A 15205-nucleotide genomic window follows, 5' to 3' on the forward strand; every position below is an offset into this window, starting at 1 on the left:
GTAACAACATTCATTTTTATTAATAGTAAATGTATCCCTTAATATCTTGCAATGAAAAAAACAAACCAACGTACACGTGCTTACAATAGCAACCTCATCAATTGTACATTCACTTATTTTAAAGGTTTACTTATGCTTTAAAAGTAATTCCCCAATATCTGGCAGATACATTAGCAGTCACCATAGTGTGATCAGCTTTAAAATATGAATTGTGACTCTCTCTTTCCATTTAGAATGTGGCTGCTTTCTGACTAACAACCATTGGGAAGGAGGTAAAGTCCATTTGAGGGACTCGCCTGTTCTTATGGGAGGAACCCCCCCCCCCTCTCTACCAACTGAACCTTATAAAATGAAGGTAAATGTCACATGATCAGCTTCATAGTGGTCTAGAACTGCAAAGAATCGAAGTGCTCAATGAGTGGCAGTTGCACTAAAGTGAGCGTTTAAGGAGGAGAACTGAGTCGGAGGTGACGTAATCTAGCAGACTTCTCAGAATTGCTGTTATTGCAACTGTAATTGGAGACAATGTACAGGGTATTTCTGACACAGAGAAAAAAAGTCTAGACTCACATACAGAAAACACCTAAGTATAAAATATAAAGCAGTGTAATAGTTACTTAAAAGGACATGCCTTATTGCTACAGCAGTTCTTGCTTGTTTTTTTTGTTTCTTTTTATATTTATAATATATATTTATATAGTATTGTACCACAACTTCTTTAGAGAACATTTGCATAAATTATTCAAGTTTGAGAAAATATTCACACATAATCTAGAATATTTAAAAATCAACCAGCTTTCTAATGTGTCTCTTTATTAAAAGAGAAATGAAAAAGGTCATCGTATAATTGATCGGGCTACACCTTGTCCTTTCCAAGTCGTGCTACTGGCTGTGCACAATAAAAGCAGCTGCTGTTACAAAAGGAGACGAGCCTTAACTAATGGCGCTGGAAGTTTCCGTTCTGTTGGAGGGACGTTCCCGATACTCTCCACTCGGTATTGTGACGGGAGAAGGGGGGGGTCAAGGAATTTTCTGAAGGTTTCTAGAACTAAAATTGTTTAAAAAAAAAAAAAAAAAAAACTCTGTTCCCACTAATACACCACTAGGTTGCAACAAATGTGACATAAAAATGAATTCCAATGTGTTTAAAGCTGAGACTCTCTGCTCCTTCACATAAAAATAGAGGGGAAAAAGGCATGTTTGCTGCAACAAGTGGTCCCCGTACAGCAGAATGGGTCCCCCTGTGGCCCTTCTGACAGTTGAATATTACTGGAGGGGCCGCCAGTTGGACATCACCGCTTCTAGGACCTTATTTATAAAGGTAAGTGGTTAATTTGCATAATGTATATATATATATATTTTTTTTTTGTTTGTTTTTGTCTTTTTTGTACTAAAGAGCATTTCCTTCTTTTATATAAACCAGAAAAAAAAAAACCTAAATTCTACAGATAGGTCTTAGCCGCAGTCACAGCTGCAGGTAAGTTTGACATCAAGCTGTACAGCGCAATCAAAAAACATACTTACATCTTAGCTCATTTTACAGGTACAGCCATAATCAAGGCACAAAGATCTTCTACAAGTATTATGTTTTTTTTTTTCAATAAAGTTGTACAAAATAATATTACATTTTACATCTGTACATTATAATAAACCAGCAGATAAAATCAAAAGGGGGGGGGGAAACAGGAAAAATAAAACCAATATAGAGGACTAACGCCCAGTAATGATCTAAGGCTAAACAGATCATTTGTGGACAAACGTATAATATCAGTGAGGGTGATTATTTTTTTTTTCTCTTTTTCTGCCTTGTTGTGAGAGGCTGAAAGCAGCTGCAGTTTGAATGCCTGAGGTGTGCAGAAACATTTAGCCACAAAACACCATAAAAATAAAGGTTAAAAAAAAAAAAATTGCTTATCTTTACTCTTCCCCTTCATTATCTAATCTACGTACTGTTCCATGTCTTCATCTTCAAAAATGGTCTCGGAAAAGGCCCAGGCCCCCAATTGCTCTGCAATGATTCACGGGCCTGGTCTTTTACAGCTTTAGGCGTTAGAGCTCAGGTCACTGCACCAGCTGACCCGCAACTCCACAATGCTAAAAAAAAAAACTGTGACATAAATAAATATTCTGTTGCTGCTACATTGTGTGTATAGTTCCTCAACAGTATGGTTTGTTTTTTGTAATGTTTTTGTAATGAACCTGATACAAAGTGCATTATTCATGTTTTCCCTCCATCAAGTACTCTTCAGTGTCATTGAAAGAAAAATACTCTAATAAAAATTCTAGATATAAAACCACACAGAGATAGGTCTAAGCATATGGCCATCTAACGGATGATACATGTTACAAGGGACCACTGCCCAACAAAAGAATCAATATAACAGAGGTAGCCCAGAGCCACCTCATTTTTCCTTATCTCCGGGGAGTTTATACAGCCCCCCCTTCCTAATAGGAACATGTTAACTGTTTCACTGCTAGAGGGTCCTTCCATGCATTCAGCTTTGGCAGCTAGGAGTTGAAGCCAGTGCTTCTCATAGTTTATGTGTTAGAGTAAACCACACAGAGGACGTTCCTATGTAGTTCAATGGCTTGTTAGCAAACCTCACCCCCTGCACTTTTGTTATGAGGGACGCTAAAGCTTGTGTATAAAGGTGCAAACTGTGATATTTTAGAAGAAGAAAATAAAGATATTATATTGCCTCTCGTGTCACTGCATGGTTGAAGAATAGCCTCTTTAGGGATGGCAAACCCCCAGGGCTAAACTAAAAACTCCTTCACCTTCCACCGTTGTGGAAGCTTTGGACTGAGAGCTTGACACCCCTTGTGCTGGAAGTGGTCTTTTGTCACCTTCAAATTCAAGAGGAACATAAAATCATTCCAACATTTGCAAAAAAAAAAAAAGAATAAAAAGTGCTCCGTAGCAACTAGTGTTCCGTTATCTCAGCCTCATTTTTAAAGGGGAACTAGCCTTAAAATGAAGGCTTCATTGTACTGAAATAAGAAACTTTCTAAATACAATCAATTAAAAATTTCGTACTGTTTCTGAAATCTTCAAGTTTATCTTCACTATACCTCTCAGCACCTGTTCCTCTTCATGCATGAGTTGGGTGTCAGATAATCATTGACAGTTAGATTCAATGTATCTGATAGGAGGGGCTCCTTTTGCTTAAAAGATGTATTCAAGCTCACTCTATTAAAATCACCAGATATCATGTCTTTCTACATGCAGGATTTGTGCAAAAGGCAGTTATTTTGTTAGATTTTGTTTGTACTGGAGCCCCCCTAGAAGATATATTGGATCATTCATCGACACCCAACTCCTGCATGAAGACAGAATGAAGAGAAACAGATGCTGAGAGAGGGATAGTGAAGATAAACTTGAATCTTCATTTTCAGGATGGTTCCCCTTTAACTGCTGTCCATCACATGAGCAGGTAATGCCGCCTGTGGGGGCTTTAAGGAGTGTTTACACCAACTCTGCTCACCATTTTTATCGGTCTGCAATCCCTGACACAGGAAGAGAGAGCTGCGTGCTAGCAGGAATAGGCATGCAGCATGTCTGTCAGATGGCAAGAAGCAAAAGCCTTCAGCTAAGAGGGGGTACAGCATGTGAAAGGGAAATGCGAGTTTACAAAAATTGGCTTACTAAGCGAACACTGCTAGGGATTTGCAAAAGGCTATTCTGAGCCACATGTTGAGCAGCACTGACCTAGTGGAATGGTACAAAGTGGCATGTGTAAGGAATAATCTCAGGACACAAGATGTCCTCTCTCAATAGGGGGTTTGTGTGGGAGGAAATTTAAAAAAAAAAAAAAAAATCTAAAAATAAAATCAACAAAAGGAAATAAAAATGTGCACTGGAGGGATTTCCACCCTGTGTGGAGCAATACAGAGCAAAGAGACAGTAAAAGTAGCAAAGAATTTAAAACCACAGGCTCCACGGTGATAAAGATTACAAGAGTTCATATTGGCGGAGGTGCATTCTCTGGATGATGTCTCGACAGTCATTGAAAACTCTGCGAATGTTCTCAGTGTCCACAGCACAGGTAAAATGAGGGTAGCAGTAATGTCTTCCATCACCACTTGCCGTACTTATCCTCTGCAAAGCAAACGACATCATCAGCATGGAAACTCGTGCAAATATACACCAACGTAACTACTGCACATTTCAAGAAAACGCCCAAATTCCAATTTCAAAGGGTTGGTGCCACAAGACTGGAGCTAAGCCATTGTGCTACTCACAAAAATGGAACAAAAAGACAACTACAGAATGCCAACAGCCATAACTGCCACCCATAGTAAGGACATATTTGAAGAGATTATATATAGATTATTTTTCATAAAACCACTTTGTACATTGGTAGACAATGTCTTGGGAATGTGTTTCATCTGATGCAGCCGTGCAAGTGAAGCACCGCACGAGTCATTGCTCTTGGTTTCTACATCAATAACATAATAGATGGGTATAATTGTAATGGCTTCTGGAACAAACATGGGGGCAATATGGAAGAGGCAGCAGTACTGAAGACTTGCTATGCGGCACTGAACCGATATATGAAGTACGGAGATTATATTTTATACTCACTAAAAACTCATCGCGAATGAAGAACTTGGCTCTTGTCACTTTTGGATCCTCTCCTGCATCCGGTATCGCTGGGGAAAACATCAACATTTTTGCAAATTAATATAATGTCATGGAGAATAACGTAACAGGCTAAATCCCCCAAGATATTCAACTTCCCATGCCGGTTTGTAATTTACTACTTAATGGTGGTTATGTAATAAAAGGCAATAAGTTTGTCCAGGAGCAGTAACCCATAGCAACCAATCAGCAGGTAGTGTCACCTGTCACTTTGCATCTTTTATTATAGAGCAACACCCCTCCCCAAAACACTTTGTTATGTTTGTGCTAAGGAACCTTGGAAACCTACTTGGGAATTCCAAAGGATGACATACCTTAAAGCAAAACTAAAGATGTAGTTCATCTTATGATTTTTGAGACAATTGCCTCTCTTTAGCCTTACATTTGAAATGCAGGATGCCAGAATCACTGACCCCAGAAAGCAATAAGCAGAATATTCTATTCACCCTCCAGTCTACCAAGCAGACCCACTGGTTTCTAGGCTAATTGGAACCCTACCAATTAGATTTTAGTTTAGAGTCTTAAACATGCTGTCATTTCATTTCCAGGTGAACAGGCCCTATAGATCATTAAAAAAACACAAATACTATGGGTTTAGCTTTCCTCTGTGCTCTCCCACTTTGCATCTTTTATCATCCCTCCCGACTAACTCAGAGCCAATCATCTCAGGCTAAAAAGTCAACTAGACATGTGCTTGTAATATGGGGTTTTACTAAGCCACAACAAAGAGTACAGCCCCATGAACTTATCATTAGATCTCCTGGGGAAGTAACAGTTCCAATTTTTTCTTGACAAAACCAATGCACTCCTTGCTGATATATTAAACCAAAATAAGCTGCTGAATGTGCAGCTTTGAGTAGGAGTTTTTAGCTGCTGGACTCTTCCTTACAGGCCAGAACCAAATTGTGGGTTCTGGGCAAATGCTGGAGGGGCTACTGTAAGATGCCACAGACAGTCTCTATTTATTGGGCTGGTGTTGGGGCCTCAGTGTACATGGAATGCCAGGGGCTATTCATACTCCCAGTCCAGACCTGCTTCCTTACCATCATCCGGTATAGTGTAGCGCACATATTCTGGGAAATAATCTTCTATTTTGGATTTTCCTGCCAAGACTTTTTCAGCCAACATGTCCTGCTTGTTAAGAAACAAGATGACAGAAATAGTTCTTAACCACCTGTTGGAATAAAACAAAACAAATCAAGCAGAGAAGTGTATATGGGGAGCAAACAACATGGCACGGCTTTTCCCAGAATGCTTAGGAATGTGTATGGTTTTACAGTATAACAATGTGCAAATAACGTTACCTGGAGACACCAGGAGTCTATTTATGGGGGGGGGGGGGTTAACATTAGTAATGGTAAAAAAGGTTGGGGACCCCTATCTAAATCAAGAAATCAAACTATGAACCCATCCATTAAAAGGGTGTTCATTTTACCTGTTATTCCAGATGCTCTTAAACAGGTCCAGTGCTTCTCGTAGTCTATTTGTGTTATTGTCTTCCCGTATAACCATGTTGTAACTGCTACTAGCAACTACAAAAATTATAGCTGTGACATCTACAACAGAGAGGGAACAATACATCAAGTTAGGGGGATACAACAAATAAAAGAAGATTGTATGGCCTTCAAATATATATTATACTATGTGTATATGTGTGTGTGTGTGTGTATATATCTATATATATCTATATATATCTATATGTATCTGTATCTGTATCTATATCTATATCTATATTATATACACTTGTTTACACTTACAGAGAAAGTGTTTTTGGTCCCTTTAATAAACTGTAGTACATGTTATTGTGATGCTAATATTATATAGAATAATTTCCATTCTTCAAAAAAAAACTACCATTTTTTAAATAAAAGAACTGGAAAGAGCAAATATCTATCCTCTTCCTGGGTTTCACATGATATAAACTGACAGGGAGTGTTTAAGTACCAGCCGCCTCAGGAGGAGCATCAAGGCACAGTCCAGTAAATAAGCAGCATTCCTCTTTTAATTAATATGATCACTTCTGGATTTGTAATTATACCAACAGTCCCTGCAACATATCTGTCATTTTTGACATTTTATTGACATTTATATAATAAAAGACAGGACTATACTATTGTGCCTGGCACCACAGTATAGTCCATAAAGGCTGCAGCATGCTCTCCCATGTAGCTTTACTGTACCTCTATGAATAACAACACCCAAATCTGAAAGTTTCACAAGGCAGTGCCTTTTGGAGAGGCAGCAGCTTACCATTAAAACATTGAATCCACTTTCTTCTCTCATCTCTTTGCCCTCCTACATCAAACATGCTGTTAAAAAGAGATGGTTAAACAAAAAAAAAACAATTTATTACTGAACTAAAGGAATACTTAAAATATAAAATTGTAGCACGTCCTGTCATATGGAAATTTTATACAGTAATTCTGTAACATGTTTAGTGCTGGGCTGGCAGTGATCACGTTCAGATTAGGCCCATGAACCCGGGAACCTTATAATTACAAGTCATTTCTGGCTCGATTCTGTTATCAACCATTATAATGGCCCTTCTGTAGACAGACGTAACCATTCTATCTATGTATAAAATCTAAATCAGTATGGGCAGTGTAACACAATCATTTCCTCATATAAGCTCATGCAAGACATTCATACGGCAACCTCTCTCTATTACTTTTTATGTTAAAGCACCCCTACTAAGATACTGTGATGTTTTATGGAACTAGAACATTGTTAAAGGGACAGTATACTGCATTTAAACCTACTGTTTTAATTAAAGGAACAGCTCAGTGTAAATATAAAAACTGGGTAAATAGGTAGGCTGTGCAAAATAAAAAAAGTTTCTAATATAGTTAGTAAGCCAAAAATGTAATGTATAAAGGCTGGAGTGACTGGATGTCTAACATAACAGCCAGAACACTACTTCCTACTTTTCAGCTCTCTAACTCTGAGTTAGTCAGCTATAAGGGGGGACCATATGGGACATCACTGTTCAGTGAGTTTGCAATTGATCCTTAGCATTCAGCTCAGATTCAAAAGCAACAGATATGAACCATGTGCCCCCCCTTCAAGTCACTGATTGGTTGTTGCTTGATAACCATTCAGAGGAAACCAAGAGAGCTGCAAAGCAGGAAGTAGTGTTCTATTACGTTACACATCCAGTCACTCCAGGCTTTATACATAAAATTTTTGGCTAACTATATTGAATTTTTTTTTTTGCACAGCCTGAATCTATTCACCCAGTTTTTTTATACTGAACAATTCCTGAACAATTAAGACATATGTATGGTTTCTAGATTTCTTCCATTAAACAGGGCAAAATCTGACACTGAGTGTACATCACATTCTACACCGATTGCACACGCATCATGAAAACAAATCAGCAGCTGAATTACAAGCCCTCTGTACAACCAAACCCCTCCTCCAACAACAAGTGCCTGCTAAGGCAGCAATACATGGGTTGACCCTTGTAGGTTTCCAGCCTACCATCCGAGAGAGTTAAAGGACAGATACCATACAAAGGGGCCATACACAACACACCCACCTTTCTATTTTTCGGACAGCCGAAAAGACTGGACCAGAGGAAAGTTAAAGATGAGCTACTTATTCTATGATAAGTACCAGCTCATTATATAGAGGCTTCACAGTGGACTGCTGATTCATTTTGATTGTGGTCTGGAAGTAGAATGTGACTATTTTCAATTTGAGATTTGGCACTGTTTAAAGGCGAACTAACCCCTCCTAGTAACAAAAGACCCAAAAGAATGTGAATGGGCAGAGGATGGTGCCCAGGAACTCTGCTGCGCTGTCTGCATTGAAGCGTCAGGTTTTTTTTTTGTTCGTTTTTTGAGGGTCGGGTTTTTTTTTTTTTTTTTTTTTTAAGGGGCATCTTTTTAACTTTTTGACTAATGCACAATGCGGGGAGGGTCCTGAACGCAAAACATCTGAAAACCATATCTGCAAAACCAAATATGCACATAAGTTGCAAGTTTGGGAAATCATCTGTACACAGAGAAAATAATCAATTCGATAGAAAGAAAAATGCAGCCATACTCACTGGAAATTTACTTTATCTACTTGAAATCTTGTTTCAAAAATCCCTGATGTCAAAACTCTGCATCTTAATAAGTCCTGTTAAGGCAAAAAGAAACATCAGTATCCACATGTCATATAATGCCACTATTAAGCACAGTCTTAGTTATGCTATCCATCCTTTTAACTTTTTTCTTAACCAAATTGCTATGGGTGAAGAAATTGAAGCAATTTACTTTTTACAGCTATGTTCTGAAGTGCTGTTTAAACTTTGTTACCTTGGGTTACGGTACTTGTTATATTTCCGTTTTTACTTAAATGCACTCAATGGTTAAATCCTAGAACTGTGGATTGGTAGCTACAGGAAACATTTTAGTTCACAGTTAATACCAGGTTGTAAGGTTAATGTTCAGAAAGGAGGGTGCAGAATGCCAGAACGCCCTGTATACAGCTGCTTTTTTTTTCTGGTCTGAACAGTGATTGGCTAGACTGCAAATGCACAAAAGGGAAAATATCCTGTATATGACAACAAGGCACTGCAAGGAACTGACCCTGGTCTGGTGGAGGAAGATACTGATTATATATATCTCCCCTTCTACCTTAGTTCATGGAAGACCAGCCTAGAAAAGTACTGTTACTACTTAAAGGACAAGGAAAGGCAAAAAAATAAAATCCCATTTTTACTTTCTTTAATGAAAAAGAAACCTATCTCCAATATGCTTTAATTAAAAAATGTGTACAGTTTTTATAAGAAACCTGACTGTATGCAGTGAAATTCTCTCTTCATTTACTGCTGTGGATAGGAATTGTCAGATGGTCCCTAACTACTGAGCAGGGAAACAATCATACTTATGAACAGCAGGGGGAGCCCCCGCCTTACTTACCAGCCATGCAGAATTTAAGCAGCTTTGTTTATGACTATCCCTAAGCAGCCCAGACCACACTGAGCATGTGCAGGGTCAGGCAAAGATGTTTAACAAAGTTACAAGGTGACAGACCCCTGTGGCCAACTTTGAAAGCATAAATCATTTGTTTGATTAGGCTTCTGGTGCAGTAAGTTCATGTTTATGTTTAGTATACAAAATACAGCATTTCTAGCCTTATTCTATTTTAGACTTTCCTTGTCCTTTAAACTTGTCAAGTACCTGATTGCAAAGAAAGACTTTTTTTCTTGTGTTTTGCCAAATGTCTGGGAATTTCTGTTTTATCTATATCCCAGGCTCCTAGTTCTTCTGCTTCACTAAGGATGGACAGAAATCCCATGGAGATTAGTCAGCAACTGTACAGAGAATACTTGAGGCATATACGTTTTGTACAATGTATCCTGAAACCAAAGTTGGGCACCTTGGGAAGATGAGTAAGTCAAGTAAGGCTGGAGTCCAGTCTAATGGCTAGTGGTCTGGACTGCAAATACTTTCCAATTTCATCAAAACACTACAAAGTGGTCATGACTTATGGAGACTTCAGTGCCATTTGTTTATGTAGCTAGAAATACAAGCACATTTCTTATCTTGGAAGCGGTTTGCTCCTATCGGTCAGCAAGTATCCTGGAGTGTTCAAACCCATTACCAATATCTCTATAATATTGTTCTTGACTGAAGCTCATTCTCGGTTCATCTCAGTTGCCTCACTTGATTTCTCTCTTGATCCGGTTCAGCAGGGTCAGGCCCACAACCGATCTCCCAAGCTTTTTTTGTAAATGCAAAAGTGTTTCCTAAACCGACTATTATATATTCTAGCCTATGTACACTTCACAACTGGATTATGCTTGGTCTGCTTTGAGTTAAAAATTCTTTCCAACAGAGTTTCTATGCAGAGTGGAACTTTGTGGCTTTTCTTAGGTAGACTCCTTTGGGTCTTCGGTCTAGTATAGGGGGGTTAAACAGCTGGTTGCCTAAAAGTCAGGGCCCAATAGCAACACTTTAAACAATAGTAAAGCCAAAGCCTTGAAAATGTGAGTGGGATTTGCACCTCATTATAACCCACACTCTTCAGTTTCCTGCAGAAAAGGCTGCTAAAAATCACATGTGGATACAATGCTACAAGGAAGGATGAGTGGTATTCTACATTTTTCCTGACAGTACAAGTTGTTCTACAGCCTGATATTTAAGAAATTGTTGCCCTCCTGCTTTAATTTATGGTGTGACCAGGCTCTTTTGCAACCCTGAGAAAACAGACCTTCTTAAACCTTCTTTAGCATGGGGATTTATTAAGGTGGCCACCTTTTGGCACATGCAATACATGAGCCCACTGGCCAGCAAGTAGGAAATCTGGACAATATGGCTGCACATACGACTGACCACATACTGGGATCAAACCATAAGATGCTGTTAGAGCATTCACATTGGTCACCTACATGGTGGGCCAAACTGGATCATAGCAGGTGCTCTATAGGCCGGTCAGGAGTGGACCTCATCAACGCAACAATGTGGTCCTCAACCTATGGTATTGTCAAACCAGCTGATGGGTATCAGGATGATTTGCAAGCAGATATTTGTAGGGGAGGGCCCATACATGGGCAGAGAAGCTGCCGACTTGGTCTGAAGGGTCCGTATTGGCAGTTTAAATCTGCCCCTGGTTTTGCCACCTTTTAGCAGGAGATGGAAGTGAACATTAAGTGGAGACAAATGAATGGACATACAGGAAAGTATTTATATGCTTTTCTTTGATTAATAGGGGGCAAAGACAAGGTTCTTTCATAGGCTCAGAGCATACAGAGTGGGCTTCACTGCTTTCAGCCTGCATTTATTTTGCAATATGAGAGAAGTGGATACGCTCCCCTCCACAGCTCTGTCGATCTGAACTGCTTGCATGCAGGCCCACAGAGCAGAGGTTGGCCTAAAACTGCGAATGCATGCATTTTCAGCTCTGCTTTTTATAGCCAAGCAGAGGTGGAAACTGTACTTGCCAGTGCAGGTTTACGGAGGTGCGTAAGGGAGCGGATCTGCTTCTATCAGCCGGCAATAAAACAAAATGCAGGCTGAGAGCAGCAGGGCTTGGCAAGAGTTAGAAGGATAGATCCTTGCAATACAGGCAGTCCCCGGGTTACGTACAAGATAGGGTCTGTAGGTTTGCTCTTAAAAGTTGTATTTGTAAGTAAGTTGACATATATATTTACTTATTAAATGCAACAAGACAGATGTGTGTCTTAACATAGTATTTATTTTTACCTTTCTGTGCTCCGTATTAGACAGCACATGCCAGAGGGGATTGGGCAGGTGGTGTATTAAAGCTAAATGCTAATAAAGGCCAAGCAAATCACTGTACATTACTGTAATAGCCTCTGTATGTAAGTGTGAGTTGTATGTAAGTTGGGTGTATGTAAATCAAGGACTCCCTGTACTGCAAAACAAAAGGATCAGGCATAGCCAGTAGTTTTCTATTGTAGAACAACTATATCTACTTATTCCTGTATCAAGAAACTGGGCACTTGTTGCTTATTATACACACTACTATGGCATCCATATTCCACTGTTAAACTTGAGCATCTTTAGATGGATTACAGTTCTTTTTCTGGCATGCTTGTGTAAGCCATCATGTTAGTTTCCTTGTGTGTTATATTTGCCTTGTGCTGATCCCACCCTGCAGCCTTGCTTAGTCCTAGTTTCAGATTTCAGTCTCTTTGTTACAGTTTTGACACTTCACCTGTTTAAGTGTTACATTTCACCATATCCTGCAGTTAGACAAACTGATATCTGTCAGTTTAATTGTATTTCTTCTGCTGCTGCTCCATAACTTTTCCTACTTTCCCTTCCTTCCCAGTTCAAAAAGCCAGAGATGGCTTTCCCTAGTAGTTTCAACATTTTTTATTTGCCTTTTCAGATAGGCCCTGTTTTGCCAAGTGCAGAAACACCTTATTCCTATTCATGATTCCCTTTCACTAAATTCTGACATCGTATTTGTGTCTTGACTGAGCAGCTACCAACCTATGTTAAATACAGATAACGAGGTCATTATCTGGATTTCCCATAGTGAGATCTTCACTAGGACTAGGTGTATATCATCTTGGCTCATAGGCTCCCGGCTACAAGAACAAATCATCCGGGGGAACAGGAATGATTTGGGATTAAAGTGTAAACAAGTAAAATTGTATCCAGTGGAATCTGGTGCATTTGGGAAAGGACACAGTACATCCTCTTGTATACAAGCCCTTACTCAGTTGTCTGCCAATCAGCGTAAACAAAAGAAGAATGACATTATTATTATTATAAGGTATTTTTAGAGCACCAACATATTGTGCAGCGCTGTATATGAAACAACATAAAAGAACAGTGGGGTTTTCTCTGTTGCTGCAGAATCTCCTGATGAGATATGGTCACTTGTTAACCAAACAAATATCACAATTAAATAAAGCTGCTTACCTGATCTGTTGGTGTGTAGTCGTTTTGTCTAACATGGTCGATTCTCTCTAAAAAGCTAGAAAAAAAACCAATAAAATAAATAAAGCAACACAGCCTCTATTACATGCAGCTCTAGTTATTGTCTGGAACAGTACAAAATTGTGAAGTGATACAGCTGGTTTCTGCTACCTCTCAATGTTTTATGCAGTCGGATCTGCATTACAACAAACTAGTGACAGTGAAGCGAGACATGAAACAGTTGTACTAAATGCCCACTAGATGTCAGTATTGAGTCAGTTTCCCTGTAGGATAGAAGGGATTGTGCTGCATTATCAGGCAGCTTTTCAGCAGTGCACAAAATGAAATATGCTTCCCTAATCTCATGGTCAGTACAGTAAGCATGCTTCCTAGCAGCACACGTGTAGAACTGCCGCTTTCCAATACACACAGTGTTACAGTCATGGGATGCACACAGCTCATGCACCTCTCACCTTTCACCAGGTTGCCCTTGGGGCAGGTAGCACATAGGTGAGTAGAGAAAGTCTTGCCATTTCCTTGTCAAGGGGGCAAGGTCCATTGTCTCAATTAAAGGTACAGTAACACCGAAAAATGGAAATCTTCTAAAGTAATGAAACCATAATGTACTGTTCTTCTACACTGGTAAAACTGGTGTGTTTGCTTCAGAAATGCTAATATAGTTCATATAAACAAGCTGCTGTATAGCCATGGTGGCAGCCATTCAAAGGAGAAAAGGCACAGGATACACAGCAGATAACAGATACGCTCTGTAGTATACAATGAGATTCTTCAGAATGTATTTGTTATCTATTGTGATTCCTATTCTCGAATAGCTGCCCCCATGGCTACATAGCAGCTTGTTTCTATAAACTATAGTAGTGATTCTCAAGCAAACACACCCGTTTAACCAGTGCAGGGCAACAGTACATTGTTTTGTCATTCCTTTAAAAAACTTTTGTTTTGGTGTTACTGTTCCTTTAAATTCGGGAATACTAGGAGGTATTCTACAGCACTGCTACTCTTATACCCAATGAAAACACTTGTTAAGGCCACACCCCCAAATCCACCCAACTGCTTCCAGTTATTTAACCCAGCGATGCCCCAATCCAACCCAAAAAATACCCTGAGGAAGAGAAAAATGAAACGAGGAAAGCCTGCACTGATGCACTAAATAGACGTCAACCAACTTTTAAATGATCAGGTTCCCTTTTCCTTTTAAATCAGGAAAAACAGGAATGACACAATGCTGTTTCTCTGAAGATTTATGTGGGAAATGGTAAAATCTGGTTAGAATTTAGCAAGCGTGTCACTGTATCTAAATATTGACAGAAAGAATTTAAACAGCATGGAATAGCTGTAACATTAACGTAACCGGAGGAAGCGGAAAAAAGGACGTTCTTTGGGGAACTCATTAATTATAGAAACTCTGAGAACTGTCTGCGTCTTTTGCAGTAATTTACTTTCTTCTTCCTGGCTCTCTGTCCCAAAATCAGCACCGACCTTACCGTGTGTGAATGGTATCCACCACTTAAGTGAAAAAAATCTCATTTTCCAAATATGGTTTGAAAAAATAAATAAATAAATACAAAAATCTAATATCAAGAGCAAAACTGTGGCAGAAAATCAATTAACCTCCATCCCTACATACAGAAACTGCTGCAAATATTAATTTGGCCAAATTCTCAATACTGTACTTACTCAATACTATACTATTCCCTCTGCTAAAAGGCACCTGAAGAATGAGCTAAAAAAGATGGAGCAGACTTCAGGCGTACACAAGCCTTTCCCAGTTAAAATGAGCAGAATAATGCCCTATTGCCAGTGACAATGAAGACAAGGAAAGCTCGAGTATGCCACCTGAAAATCATAAAGCTCTCCCTTATTTTGAATAATGAAAGTAAAGAGCATTTATACAAAGGAAGTGGGCTCAGTGGTTAGCACTTATACCTTAAAGTGAGACTGTTTTTGTAACTTATTTTTAGTTGAAGTTCCTAAACCAGACTGTTTTGCCAACCTGACTGTCTAATCCCAGCCTGTCAAAGTTTAATGATAATTAAAATGATAATAAAGTTTCTAATGCTAACGACTCCTGCTGCACAAATATGGCAGCCCCCTCATACAGGAGCATGAGACACCAGACAGTGCAAAAAGTTAATGGCGAAATTCTAAGTAGCAAATA

At 39.1% G+C, this 15205-nt stretch overlaps 1 protein-coding gene across 2 annotated transcripts in view; it reads right to left on the minus strand.

Annotated features, from left to right (window-relative positions):
- Positions 1-687: 687 nt before the first annotated feature.
- The window catches only part of gnal.L (G protein subunit alpha L L homeolog), a 147079-nt gene continuing 132561 nt past the window's right edge, over positions 688-15205 (minus strand). Inside the window, exons 6-12 of one of the 2 annotated variants that reach the window (XM_018267872.2) lie at positions 13030-13084; positions 8694-8767; positions 6893-6951; positions 6078-6198; positions 5686-5816; positions 4586-4653; positions 688-4099 (exon numbers count right to left, since the gene is read on the minus strand). In XM_018267872.2, the coding sequence (XP_018123361.1) occupies positions 3953-4099; positions 4586-4653; positions 5686-5816; positions 6078-6198; positions 6893-6951; positions 8694-8767; positions 13030-13084 (655 nt within the window). In that variant the 3' untranslated portion in view covers positions 688-3952. The remainder of the gene's footprint in view (positions 4100-4585; positions 4654-5685; positions 5817-6077; positions 6199-6892; positions 6952-8693; positions 8768-13029; positions 13085-15205) is intronic. The other variant, XM_018267873.2, reaches the window with a different exon arrangement.

The sequence above is a fragment of the Xenopus laevis genome, chromosome 6L (genome assembly GCF_017654675.1).
Source record: "Xenopus laevis strain J_2021 chromosome 6L, Xenopus_laevis_v10.1, whole genome shotgun sequence".
In the NCBI taxonomy this organism is placed as follows: Eukaryota; Metazoa; Chordata; class Amphibia; order Anura; family Pipidae; genus Xenopus; species Xenopus laevis.